The following is a 14,843-nucleotide window of genomic DNA, read 5'->3' on the forward strand; positions in this document are numbered from 1 at the left end:
AGGTTTAATTTTAAAAAGTCCAGACTTTGGGACTTCATTCTGCTGCTGATCTAATAAGAGGCCCTAGCAATACACATACCAGAGAACAGGTTTTGGAGAAAAAGTTATACTTGCAAGTGATGTGATAAGTGATAGGAATGTAAAGTACCATTATAATTTCCCCCTGAAAACAAGAATTTAAATAGACCTCTCCTTTTTTATAAGCATTAGCTGAGCAACTAAATAGGCAATAGATTATCATTTCTTCTCTTTTGGAGGGGTGAACTCCACATGTATCATCTCAATGACCACTGTGGAAGCCCGGTAATGGGACTGTACATTTCATTTTGCTGGCTAGTAACATTCAAGTTATAGTAATGAATTTCTGGTTTTCAAAATATTAAGATTGAATGTAGTAGCTCTGATGGACTCAAAGAACAAGTTAAATGCAAGTCTCTGAACAGGGTTTTCCCTGGATTTGGTTAAAGCAATTCAGAAAGAACAAATGGCAAATAAATAGGACAAGTAGGTTTAGAAAGAAGTTATTTACCACTTTAATAGGGCTGTCCAAAATTTGGTCACATCGATCATTCTGAGACCTAATTGCTTTCATAGCCTTCCTATCTCACCAGAAGAGATCTGAACACTCTAGGAAAAAGCAAATCAAACATAGAAAGAGGTGCCATGATGAGACTTGTTGCTATAGAACTATGTCATTAACGATGCCAGCCTTTGGATTTAATCAGAGGACATTTCTGCAGTCTAGGACAGCCATACAAAGCCCTAAGACATTGTATTTACAGGACTTATTAATATAGGAATCTACATCCTACCATAACTCTGCCAGAGTCTTAATAGCATGGAGGAGCAGTTCCCTCAAGAATCCTCTTTTTCTTATCTGTGGAAAAGCTAGTAGTTCTAAAAATATTTTCCTGGAAGAGGTTAGAACGGTTATTATATATCAATTGAATATAAAGTACGGGTATGTAAGCCAAGCTTGCATGCTAATATTGCACGTGGTAGAAAACAAGAAAACAGGACGATGTGCTTCCTTGGGCCATTTGGTAGGAAACTAAAGGAAGCTCTGTTCAGTGTCTTGATGCCTCAGATTCCAGGAGTCCGCCTGCTGCTGGCCTTTGGTGTCCACACCATGTTGAATTCTCACAAGGGCACGTATCTTCCTCACCAACAGAAAAAGAAATAATGAACAGAACAAAACTGACAAAACACCCAGAACTAAAAGGGCCACACCAGCCTTCTTACATTGTGGTACTGTTCATTTCTTGAAGAGAATATATAATATTTCAAAATATTATATATATACATATATTTCAAATGGTACAAAGGAACTGTAGATCCAAATTAGAAGATAGCTGATCATTCTTCACGATCCCAAAAGCTTCACGAAAAAATGCTTCATAACCCACTTTCCATGGTGTCGCCAACTCTGAGTCTTCTTGCTATGGGGATGTTTCTTTACACACAGTAATCACACTGATTATCTGGTAACCAGTCAAAGTGCAAATAAGTAATCCGTTTGGCTTGTCAATGTACAAGGTGTTTTAAATTCTCAAAATGTACTTTCTTTCCACAGGTTGGTTTTCCTTCACTATAACAAATGCTTCTGTTAGGTTCTTGGGTGAATCTGAAATCAAAGAGAGAAAGACATGTCAGGGACAAAAGTACAAAATGACATAAAAGGTGCATCTATGCAGAAAATGAGGACTCCTTGAAGTTTTTAAGATGTTGCTTGTTTCAGGTGATCTGAAGTCAAACATCTTAAAGTTGAGAGCAGTGCTTCTCAAGTGGTGATTGAGGCATATGGACAGACCCTATGCGTTCATCAATATATTAAATTGATTTTTGTCACAACTGAGGTGAAAGGTTCTTGGAGCAACATCTCTCCAGAACTGGCTTCGTGGTCATGCCTCCTATCCAGTTGTACAGGGACCTATCTCACAAAAGGTCTGCATTTGGTTTATTGCCCTGCTGTTGCTGTCTTGAACTTATTAGTAATTTTTTAGTAAGTTCCTTGCATTTGCATTTTGTATTGGATCCTGTGAATTTTGTACTCAATTTGTCTTCATATGATGAAAATTTGAACTGAGTATATCATTTTACAGCTTTGTTAATTTGGACTATTGTAAGACTTTGAAGGGTGGCGTTATAAAGTCAGTTCCCAGGTTGGATCACATCTGTGTAGGACAGAGGATGCTTTCATAAAGTTAGAAGCAGTTCCACTCGATGACACAGCAGGAGCGTGATCAAGAGCACTGTAGAGGCCTCTTGTTCCATTGCACTATGGATCCAAAACGTCAGTCCTTCAGCTTGCATGCACAAAGAATCCTTGGTCTAGAGCATAAATAGAGTATAGCTTCTACTTAAGAGTTCTAGGAAATACAGTGCTTTTCAAAACCATCTCTTAATTTTTTATGGTTTTTGAAAATGGGTGTTTTGGTATAGGGATGGAAGTCCATTTAAAGGTGTTGGAGTGAAGCAGGAATAATAATGATAAGAGTTGACATTCAAAAGTTGGTTGGGCCAAAAGCAGAATGTGTGAGCATCTATACATCTAACTTTCTCATCTTCTTTTTAGAAATTATAGGTCATTCCAAACCCTGATTGCCTATATTCACTTTTATGGCCTTTATCACTTTTTGTTTACACTGTCTTCTTTTTCACCACATGGATAAAGTGATCTTTATAAAATTGTATTGAAATTTTCTTTCTTTTATCTCTGTTCTATCCATTTCTGCCCAACCCTAGTGCCTCTCCTCACTGAAAGACCAAAGGGCGCATCATGTCCACCATAGCATATTCAGGATGTTGATACACTGAATCTAGATAGTAGAGACTTGAACATATTTATTGATGAAAAAAATGAATGAGTTCACTTGGAACCAGGAGCAATTCTGACAGTTTAGATTGGTTTATTTCCTTTCTGAAATTCTCTAAATCTCTGAATATTTTCATTTCTTTTCCTTATATTTAAGTCTTTTCCTTTTCAAGAGCAACTGATACTATCTTTTAAAAATCTCTCTTTCTTAGGATTTCAGGATTGTAAAGTTGTAGGTTCCTAGAACATTTTAGATCTTACAGAATTTTTAGTGAAGAAGCTGGGGTATGTCACAGCTGGTATTTTCCCCTTTCAATAATGTTAAAAACATTGGGGGGATTAGAGTAATTTTGTGTAATCAGAGTCATCATCTGGGAAGAGGGACCTAAGAAAGTGTGGACCAATAGTTATGGTGGATTTGTGCTGGACAGTTAAATAAAACACTGATTTGAACAGACAGATATTCTGATCAATTAGCCAGTCTGATACCTGCTAACTTCACCTTTTAGGAAATGAAACTTGACCTTACATTGTGCACTTACTGTTGATTTTCTTACTAGTGTAAGAAATGTTCATGTCTCATGCCTAAAGCAAATCCAAAGTTATTAGTTACCTTCCAAGGTATCATACCACATTTTAGTCTGCTGTTTCAATCTGATAGTTTTTCTTTTCAAGTGACTTTGATTTTCCTCATACCACCCCTTCTTCTTGTTCTTGTGCAGCTGATGTTCAATTTTTCAATGGAATTATTACATAATTGTTAAATGACTTATTTTCTCTAAGTCTTGGGGAAGTCTTTCCAAATTTGGCTATTATTTCTACATATGCAAGGTATAGATGGGTTCCTGGGGCAGAACCTCCACAGCTATCCAAATTCTCTACTTGATGTACTAGTTTTAAAAAAAGAAAGGTAAATTAGTCTAGAAAAGCACAGGCAAACATGAGTAGTCAGTATCAAGCTAGCCTTGCTACTGTCATCAACCAAGTATCCAGCAGAGATGGTGTTTAAAATTCAGCCATGAACCTTCAAACAGAGAGACTTAGCTTCTCACCAGGAGGCAATGTGTTACCGGCTTTATTTTACTTCAGACTAGGTCTTGGAATTTTTGTAAAAATGACCATTCCTTTCTCCAGGGTGGTATGCAGGAGGCTGCCTCTCTTCTTAGGATTTATTCTTCAAAATTTCCCTTTGCCTAATTCCTCCTCTCTTATCTTCTTTGTTTTTTGGGTTACGTTGTTACCCAAATCCAACATCTCCAACATTTCCCTTTGACAGAGGTGTCTTGTCCAGGCCAGTTCACATTCTGGGGTATCTGATAGTTTAGATGAAACAATGAATTTCTACCCTCCACCTTCCTTAGAAAATAAATACAATAATATTTTAAATTAGATCACACATTGAAGCATCTATTGTTTATCTACATTTCAAAGACTCTGGAGAATTTTATCTTTGGATATTTTTGAAAGTAATATACCAAATAGGAATGTTTTGAAAAATCTCTTATTATATAGGGAAAGAGAATGAAGTCCTAGGAAGCTTTCTGGCAATTATCTTTACCTTGGAATTACTTTTAAAAATAACAGTACAAAAGAAACTCTCAATTGTCATTTTAACATTCTGGGTGTGTTTACTCAACCTTTTAAGTTTTTATTTCTCTTTTTTTTCTGAGAGTGTTCTTTTGAATCAACCTTCCATCTAAGAACAAAAGAGGTGATTTTCTTTGTTTTTTCTTTGTAACAGTTCAATAAGAAGAGAATAAGAAAAATATATGACTCATAATAAAGTATACCTGTGAATTAAACTGTTTTAAAAGTTAAATTGTCAGAGTCAGTATCTGAAGTGTGTAGGCATATATGTGTTCAGATGGGAAAATATACATAGTGGAACAAGAAAACTAATATAAAGCCTCCTCCCAGAGCCTATGATTTAAGAACCGGTGTTAGTCTGCCACCTGTACAGAGTGGGTGGGTCTTATATGCATCATCTGGAATTAATTCATGCACTTTATGTCTAAAAGTTATTATATTGTGAACTTCTTGGGAAGAGTGGGTGAGAAAATATATGTCAGGAATAGTGTTTGAGTCCTCTCAAGGTTTAAAGAGTATGCTCTTTTCCTTCTCTAAAGATAGACGAGAATTCTCAGGTGACTGATGATTTGGCTGTAGAGCAGTCTCTCATTTCCTCACTTGAAATGGATGCCCACGTCACAACAGGTACGTCCTCTGTTTGCACCGACTCGACAGTAATTTATTCGTCTTGTACACGCAATTGCCTGAGTTGCACTCAACCCACCCAGGGTGGTAGCAGACAGTGTGTCTGTCCTCTATTACTGTGATCAGATTCTGTGCAGCACTTGTGTGATGCTGGAAAAATGACTAGCGCAGGTTTATAACATGCCCAACAGTTTTAAAGTAGAATCTGCAGAGACCAGGTAAAAGCAAGTTACATAGGTCACAGGAAAGCAGCATGGACAATTTGTGGATTTGTTCATTTTGGGGCTCATTTTTGTTCTTTATTTCTGAGTTTATATTCTACCTTCTAAATTATCTGCTGTTTAGTACTCTTGGAATATCCCAGATTTAAATCTTGAAATAATTTGGTATACGTTAATTTTGTTTCATGAATTTTAGATTTTGAGACACTGTCAGAAAAAAGTGATCAGTTACAGACTGGAGTAGGGAATGGGTGTTTGATAGAGAACACATCAGCAACGTGTTTAAAACAATGATGATTGGATTCTAAGTGTATTGGCCATAATTCAGAGTAGCTTAATAAAACAAACTGATTCAGGAGGAAATCTTCAAATTATATGGTAAAATCATTTTCTGGCAAAACACAACTGTCTTGGTTACTTTTTTCTCATTGCTGGAACAAAAATACCCGACACCCAAAATTAAGGAAGGAAAGGTTTATTTTGCTTACAGTTTGTGGAGGTTTCAGTCTGTACTTGGCAAGTTATAAGGCAGAGTGGCACATGGCAGAGGGCTATAGCTCATGGTGGCAGAACACAACAAAGCAACAAGCACACACCAGGGAGGAATGGGAGAGGAATGGCCTCAAGCACTCTTTTCCTCTCCCTTACATATGCAAACTATCCACCCCAGGGCGGGTGCAGATCTCACACCCATAATCAAACTCTAAAAGCCTGCCCCATGACCACATGAGGCTTTGGGGGGACACCCAGACACAAACCATAATAACAACCAAAGGGAAATCTGACATCCTGCGCTAGCCAGTTAAAAATGGTTTCTGTGGGTAAGTGACACAAGCCAATGACTGAGTACTCTCTCCTGTAGGTGTTCCATTGATGTGAAGTACAGTAACCCATGGTAAAGGCTGAGGCGCCTGCAGATACGTACATGTCAACAAGCCAGGCTGGCTTGGAAATCTTTCTTGGCTGCAGGTCAGTGAGATATGGCCATTTACTGCCTAGTGGATCAAAATATAGGTGACTAAATTGGCACATTAACTGTCTCTACTAATTTTGCACGTGCAAAAATGTGTTTTATATAGTGTTAGGTAGCAGTATTTTTATTTTGTATCACAAAGCTGTATAACTAACTTTATTTATTGGAAAGATGATACCATGAAGAAAGATCAGTTAAGATTCATGATACAGGAGTTGGAATCAGAGAAGCTCTTTTAAATTTCAGTCACCTTTTTTTTAGATCAAAAGCTCAAGATCCTGAGACTTGTAACTAATGGTGGAGATTGCTTTAAAGATGCTCAGCAAATTAAAGCATGCACACACATACAGACATATTCCAGATCTAATGTTCAAGCAGTGCACACATGCAACCATACGAGTTGTTAAAATGTTGACATGCTCCTGTAGTAGTGGATAAATAGTAGCTGCCTTAAATGTCCCACAATCCTCCTTACCCTCCCTTAAGCTTCCTAGAGTATCCAGTCTCTGTAGGTTAACTGGCCTCACTAGGCCTCTCCATCCTGACCCACTATCACGGCAAATGCAGCCTTACCCTACAGGCTGTTGTACGGTTTGGAGCTCACCGCTGATTTAGCCAGAGAATTCAAAGGATGACTATTCACTTCACAGAAACATTTTCATCTCACTAAAAGATTTCCTTTAAAGAACCTTTAGAAATTACCTTACTCGTATGCAGACCTTGCTAGCCAACCATTGGGGCAAGACTCTTACTTGATCATTTTGAGCTCCGTAGATGATGGATTTATTTATGAATCTGCAGCAGAAACACACACCTTCCCAGTACAGAAAAGCCAAGTTCAATTTTAACCTCTTACTCAAGAACGGACACTGATCTGTGCAGAGGAGACTGTTTTCTGTTAGGAACATTCTTCTTTTTTTTCTGTTCAAAGCACCTCTGGGAACTGCTTGCACAACACTAAGACTGATAATACAGTCTGCAACATGCACGACACATTTGAAGCAAGTGGACTTACCCTTGTGGTCTTAATTTTGTTGCCGGTGGCACACATCCATCCAGAGTTGTCGGGGAGCGTCTTGCATTCCTCTCCCTCCAGGCAGGGCTCCATCTCACACCACCATTTCCCAATCACTATGGAGGCTGTGCAAAAACAGGACACAACTTTGTTTTCAGTTCATCCCAACAAACCTGGGCTCAGATGTTCTGTCTTGTGTGGGTTTTAATGCTCTTTGAAGCACACTAGGTTCACGTTCATTTTCCATGCCTGGGTAAGAAAATATTATTAAGAAAATTAAGATTTTAATTTGAGTCCCATAATGCAAATGTAATTATCTGGTTTCAAGAAGCAGCATCTTGTCCAAAATCGCCTCATAGAAATAAGACAAGGGAAATAGGTAAACTTCCTTTTGGATCCTTTGGAGTTTTTGCACTGGCTTTTGTAGATCAGGGATTTTCTGTTAGTTTTGCTTAAAAAAAGGACAAAGAAGCTCAGTGCTCTTCAGAAGGACTGAGGCATTTTCCTCAGAATGTCCAGTCTATCCACTCAGCATTAGAGATTATCCCTTAGCCTTGGGCCTTGGAGAATTTCAAAGACCTACCAAAAGGAAAAATGCATTGAGTGTAAGTATAAAAGCAATGTCACAAAGTAAAAATCAAGAGGATAAATGAAAATATTTCTTTATAGTCAAAGTGTTGTTAATAGGGGCTGTAGTTTCCTTTTCATATGTATAATATGGTGTGGGTGGACTACTACAAGTTGACCCTTCCCTTAAACAGCCTTACTTTCCAGGGTGATATCAAAGATGGCCACATTAAAAAAAGGCAGAGTTTAGTGTATTTACAGCACACTTTTCTTGATAATGAGATTTTATAAAACCAGAGGCTACAGTCATTGTATACAAATCAAGAAGCTCTACATCTTCCTTAATCTCCTGGGTGAAAAATATTTTCCACAGCATCATTCGTTTCTGCAAGCTACACAAAGTGGCAAAGTGTTCTCTTCAGAAATCTCCTTGGGCATTTCCATTTGGAATCCTTGGAAAAGCAGTCAGTGCATGTTCTGTGGTACTTTCCTATTGGCAGTTTTGACGGTGGGCCTGGACTCTAGTTCTTTAGGAACTTACCCCTTATCCTCCCTTCCTAAATAGGAAAGTCTCCTATGAAGTTTAAGTCTTATCGTGGTAAAATGACAACCTGTAATGTCACAGCAGTTCACTGCTAAAGTGGAATGGGGAAGACCCTGCAGTAAATCAAGAGTACTTTAAAATTCTCTGCCCATCTTGCATTCACGAAAGGAAACAGATTGCTAGCTTAACAGCAGAATGCTTTACATATCAGACATCTTCCCGCACTTAAATTTTCCTTTCTCTATACTTTTTTTTTTTCACTTCAGTCTTTCCCTTCCTTAGGATTCAATGCTCCTTAGTCTTTGCTTTAAGTAAAATTACTATGCAGAATTATATAGGCAAAGATACATGTGCTCTTTTATGTATCAATTCAAGAACATTTTCTTTTTTAAAAAATTTTTTATTTTAAAGTGAGTAGTACATGAGAAACAAACAAACAAATAGAACAGTAGCAGCATACCAGTATCACAAACATAAACAAATCAAAGCAAGAACATTCAAAGTGATACAGGGTCTCAAGACAAATTCATACAAATCAACACTGGTTGTTACTTTCCATATCGCTGTCCTCAACTACATTGCTCACATTATCAGATGTAAGAATGAAAGATTGCTCAAACCATGAAAGAGAATAAGAAAATAATTCTTCAGTATACGAACACTTTCAGTGGTAATTTTGCTATAGCTTATTTTTGTTTTACAGATGGAAAAAACCAAAATGTATAAAATGCCACTTCATTGGACATAGTAAGCAAGTATAGGAGGCAAAATCTTTGAAAGAATTCCTTTCATGGGTTAGACAATATGATACTCGGGTGGAACACACAACAATAACAAAAACAAATCTTCTACCAGGTACAAAATGATTATGAGAATCTTGCATTGTTTTTGGTAGTAGGGCTATGTTTCTGAGCATGGAGTAGGATAAGTTTCTTGTCACAGATAAAAGGGGTTATTTATGTTAATGAATAGGTGACAACATTAAGTAAGAGAAGCAACTGTTTTGGTAGCAAGAAAGATAGCACTGAGAGGGAATAAAAAACTGTAAAACAGCTGGTAATGGGAGATAAAAATCAGGGTTTATTGCTGTTTATTGAAAACCTATAAACTGCAGCTCCCTTCCAGCTGGTGCTTAATCAGAAACAACCTCATCATATTTACTATCAATTCTGATGCTTATCCCTTAAAACCCACCTAATATTTCAGTACTGCTGCCCTGAACCTAAGCCATCAGGAATGGGAACTCTCTGATCTTTGCTCTGAGGGGAAAGAGGCTTTCCCCAAACCCATTAATTTAGCATTTTGTCACTGTTTTGTCAGGGAGGCAAGCCAATAATAAGTGCCAGCCACTGGGGTCAACCTTCAGTATTTTTTGTTTCCTTCTAAAGAGCTCTGATCTTTTTCCTCCTTCAAGCTGCTCTCTGCCCTCTTGGAACTGACCTACTTTGTTATAAGCTAACAAAGCAGTTTCTTTTCCTCTTAGGCATTAATATCTCCTAAATGAAAATGGAGTCAGTAGTCAAAAGGAAAAGAAAAGACTCCAAACTCACATATGACCTGTAATTCAAAATTGTAAAGATTCACTGGCTCATGGAGGAGGGGTGCTTTCTAAGAATAAAAAGTCCCCAGACCTGCTTATAATATCTAAAACTTCCTATTACAGTTTCCTCTTTTAAACTGAGTTTGATGATTTGGCATTATTTTCTGGTTTATTCTATTTAGAACTGAGTTCATTCTCCCACTCTTGCTTTTCAAAAGATGCAATTAGACCAACTTTGTTTCAGATTTATGCATTACACGATCATCATAATATACTTCTTTATGTTTTAGGTCAAGCTAGGACTTCATTTTCTCATAAATTTGTATTTCCTGTAGTATCTTTTAAATTATTCACAAAAAATTTTATAATTACCTCCTTTTCTCTCAAACTGGAAGCTTGTTAAGACCTTCAGATTATTGGAGAGGAATGATCTGTTAGATTTCATAAAATGAGTTAACATCAATGCTGTTTCACTGATTTTATAATTTTTTTCTTATGGAGATACTTACAGTAAGAAAAAATGATGACGATGATGATTATTATTATGAACTTACTTTAAGGATGAGTAAACTAAAGCACAAGAGGTGAAATTTCACATGCTTATCCCAGTAGGAAGTACAGGTATTCATATTAGAATCCAGGTTAATTTGACTGCAAAACCCATGTTATTCATTGTCACAATGCTAACTTATTCCAGCTTTGTGTGCAGTATTCAGGGAACTTAAAATATATTATTGGCTGTTGAGTAAATTGATTCCCTCTGCTGTAGTACTATTGAAAATAATTTCATGTCAAACATAAATACTTGCAGAAAATAAAACATTTAGCTTCTTGAGAAATTACTTTAAAAAATTGAGTAAGAGCCAGTTTATTACACTAGCTTTTTTTCCTGGTTGGAGCTACACGTTGCTTGATTCCATTAGTTGTAGCATTTTGATAGATATTTCTGTAGTGAACAGTTTTGGGAGCCCTGAGAAACTTGTGAAGTAGATGCATAACTGGTACAAGGACTAAGAACTAAGTTAATCAAGTATCAACCACAAGAACCTACTTTTTCTTATCTGTGGTGATTATGAGAGAGGATCTTTAAGGTCCCATTTAGCCCTGAGACTCTGAGATTTACTATATGAATGCATGTGCAGGAAATATCTGGTCTTTGACCCTTTTAAGAATGTTCGTCTTTCCTTGAGAGTCTTAAAATCAGTAAAGCCACTTTAATCATGAGTCAGTCTTGATTTCTCCCTTACATGAGGTCATATTGCTACACAGCAAAAGAGAGACTATCAAAGAAGAATCAATCCATTTTTGGCATAAATTGTATAGAGAGCAGAAAGCTTTATTTTTTGTTATTATTGTTTAGCAGTAATAAATGATGGGTATAAGAAATACAGCAAGTTAACATTATATTGATCAGAGCTACATCTTTTTTTAGCATTTCAATGGACAGGACTTGAGTCTCACATCAGCAAAAATTTACCAAGGCATTTCTTGATCTACTGAGAGTGCTCCAATGAAGTGCATGGCACAGCCCCTGCCCTCCATGCTTTCCATTTAGTTAAGTTTCTCTACAGGGCCACTGTTGGAATTTTGGCATGAATCACAGCAATACAGAATAAGCGAGAAAAGCGATCCTCTAGTTAGCAAATATGTTCCTGTGTGAAAGAGCACGCTCACACTGGGGAGCAGAAAGAAGAAAACCTTAAAAAGATTGGGCAGCGTTTGAAATTAAGGAGTTTGTTGTTTCTTTTTGAGAGAATGGTAAGTCACTGAAATTCTAGAAAACAGATCCAATGGGCAAAAGGAAGATCGGATCAAAGGGTGCTTGAGGAAGAAGAGCTTGCCAGTGATGTGGAGACAGAGGAAGGAAGAAGCAAGTAGCACCACTGGCAGCGAAGTGCCACTGCATTCAAAGAGAAGGTGCGAGCTCTGGGTTTGGGGCATCTGCACTAGAACTGCAAGATAGGGTTAAAAATGGTGCTAGGAATATGGAGAAAACATTGAGGCCAGGAACTCAACCAGTTCAGTGTATCCTTGAAGGCACCAGACTTACGTGCCTGACGACTGGTCCTACGCAGGCAGACTTCACACTGTGCTCATCTCTGAGTGGCACGGATGGATCAGCCCAGGGCCTTAATTCATGAATGAACAAATAAAAAAGAAACAAAAAGAGAACGAAAAGTATAGGGCCCACAATGAAGCATTGTGGGGGTTATCTGAGAAAATGCGTTCAAAGCACAAGGTGGAGTAGGGCATTTGGTAAATGTTCAATAAATATTAACACCATCACTTTCACGAGTGTCACCATTTTTATATTTCTAAATTATAAAAATCCTTCTACACAGAAAAGGCAATTCTTCACAAAGTTAGGGAGCAAACCATTGTTCTTCGACATTCTGCCAAACTCTCAGCTTGCTGCTATGAGTGATGAGAGTTTGAGCATAAATTAAATGGTTGAGCATATGAACGCATTCATGTTCCCAGAAGTAGGCTATCAGTATCAATCAAGACAAAATCTCAGCCTTATTTTTGTGCAAGCTGTCATGCAATCTAATGCAATGGTGAGGACTCCATCAGAGGGCTGGGGCTCTGCAGAATTCCTATTTGCACAGGTTGTTAGAACAGCTGCTACAGTGCTTTTCTTTAAGGACCTGCAGTGACTCCCTGTGTGTTATTGTCTCTATTAAAGTAAACACAAAATTAAAGGCATTGGATGTGGTTCCCTGCAATTACCCTAAACTTCTTTCCCATGACACACATTTAAGCACATGATCCAGTTTGGAAGTATTATACATTAGTGAAGACTTTCAGTTTTGTGACATGTGATGAAAGATATATAATAAGAGGCATATATGTGTTAGAGAGGACCTGGTTTGAATCATAATTTTACCACTTACTACTAGTATAGCTTAAGCCAAATTGCTTGATTTAAGACTCAGTTTCATTAATTATAAACAGAATAAACAAGAATATAAAAACTACAACTGGATATTGTGAATTTTAAATAAAATAAGAGACTTAGCATAATGACTAATAAATTTGTACTCAGTACATTGAACTTACTATTGTTTATCTATGCATTCATTATTCAGCTATTTATGAATCCAACTAACTACCTTTATGCAGCGTTAACATCTCACCTTCCAAGCAACTTTACATTAATTCTAGGATGCACGCATTTATTATTTTTTTCAAAGTTTAAATTGCATTACATTCTAGGATCTACAACACCTCCAAGACATACATGGAATTAAAAGCTGATGATAGGATTTGCTCTAAAATCCTTCTACAAATTCTATTCTGGTGCTTTTCAAACAGAGGCAGTTTTACTTGATAAGGGTATAGGTGACAGCAGGGATTGTGAAACAAGTAGGATTTAAATTGAGAAGGTAAGTGTGATACAATTTCTGTGAATAGCAGTTTTCCTTGAAGATATTTGCAGACAAATGTTATCTTTTAGGCATTCAAAAACTGTTCATTAACTGCTGTGCTGAACATTACAAAAATAGAGACACAGTTCCGACCTTAAAGCCACCCAAAGTCTCATGTGGGAGCTATACACTGAGTGTAAAGACAAGTACACAATGATAGGTTTAGATGCATAAAAATACAACATCTTATAAGGGACAGTAATAAATTGATCTAATTCAGATTACTGGGATGGTAGTTTTAAGAGAGTTTCTCATTAATAAAGTAACTTAAACACTAAGTAGTTTAAGTTATTTTATAACATAGAGGGCTCAACACAGGGGTTCTAGAGACTTTTGGCAACTCAAGGGAGAACTTGAAATCCCTGCCAATTATATGAGTTTTCTTAGCCAGGTGTGGTGATCATACTATAATCCCAGAATGCTGAGAGGCTAAAGCAGAATTGTAAACTTTAGCCTAGCCTGGGCAACTTAGTAATTTAGGGGGACCCTGTCTCAAAATAAATAAAAAAAAAAGAAAAAAAAAAAAAGAAAAAAAAAGAAAGAAAAAAAAAAAAAATATTGCATAAAAACAGCTGGAGAAGTAGCTCAGTGTGAAGAAGCTGGGGTTAATCCCCAGTACAACAAAACAAATAAACAAACGAACAAATAAATCTTGGGAAGGAAGCCAGCACTAGAGTCTGAATTTCGTCTGCACTCTAACTACATGTTACCTCTATCCTTAAATCTACTTATCTGTCAAGCACCCAAAGTTGGTCAGTTTTCACTAAAGGGATGGTTTTATTTCAGAATTAAATTCAGTTAAATGTATTTCTGGATTTGTGCAGGTATATGATTTTTAATAAATGGCTCAGAGGAACACAAAGAACCACGTATACTAAATATACTTCCTCCTGTATATCTCCTACATCTTCAAGTTTAACATTCTACATTCAAAATATTTCACAGTGATCCTAAAGTTTGCTGTCAATAGAAATTTTTAATTTTGCTGAGGCACAAACCTTTCCAACATTCCTCATTTTGCCAGTGATGGAATGCATTACATTTTTCTTTCCAAGTTCTAGAAGTAATACATATTCTTTTTCTAAAATTCAAGCATACACATAAATATCATAAGGAGAATAAACATTATGCACAATCCTATTTGGTAGAGCCACAGTGTTATATTTGGGTATGTTTTCTTAAAATTTCAGAAATGGCTCACTGGGGGAATGTATTGATATACAAGAATTTTCTCAATTTTAAAAAAGGGTTTCATGAGGACATGATTAGATTCTATAATATAATTTTTGCTAGAATTGCTACAGATTTAGCATAATCAAATAATGTCAGTTAAGTACTTTCCTCTTTTCATATGTAAAGTATCATTTGCACAGCTATTGATATATTAAAATATCACTTTGGGTTTATTTTACTCTGCAATGGATCTCAAATATTAAATTATGCCCAGAGAATTGCTGGCGTTGAGTTCATTTGCAGAGCTAGCATTCGCAGTGTTGGCAGGAGTGGGAAAGTTGTACACTGATTGG

General features: G+C 36.8%; 1 protein-coding gene across 2 annotated transcripts in view; it reads right to left on the minus strand.

The window, feature by feature from the left end:
- Window positions 1–509: 509 nt before the first annotated feature.
- Window positions 510–14,843, minus strand: part of Fam19a1 (family with sequence similarity 19 (chemokine (C-C motif)-like), member A1) — a 485,469-nt gene continuing 471,135 nt past the window's right edge. For both annotated transcript variants that reach the window (XM_005383818.2, XM_005383817.2), the window contains exons 4-5: window positions 7,239–7,363; window positions 510–1,624 (exon numbers count right to left, since the gene is read on the minus strand). In XM_005383818.2, coding sequence (XP_005383875.1) covers window positions 1,607–1,624; window positions 7,239–7,363 — 143 coding nt within the window. In that variant the 3' untranslated portion in view covers window positions 510–1,606. The remainder of the gene's footprint in view (window positions 1,625–7,238; window positions 7,364–14,843) is intronic.

Source organism: Chinchilla lanigera, unplaced genomic scaffold (genome assembly GCF_000276665.1).
Source record: "Chinchilla lanigera isolate Chin_1 unplaced genomic scaffold, ChiLan1.0 scaffold00020, whole genome shotgun sequence".
Taxonomy (NCBI): domain Eukaryota; kingdom Metazoa; phylum Chordata; class Mammalia; order Rodentia; family Chinchillidae; genus Chinchilla; species Chinchilla lanigera.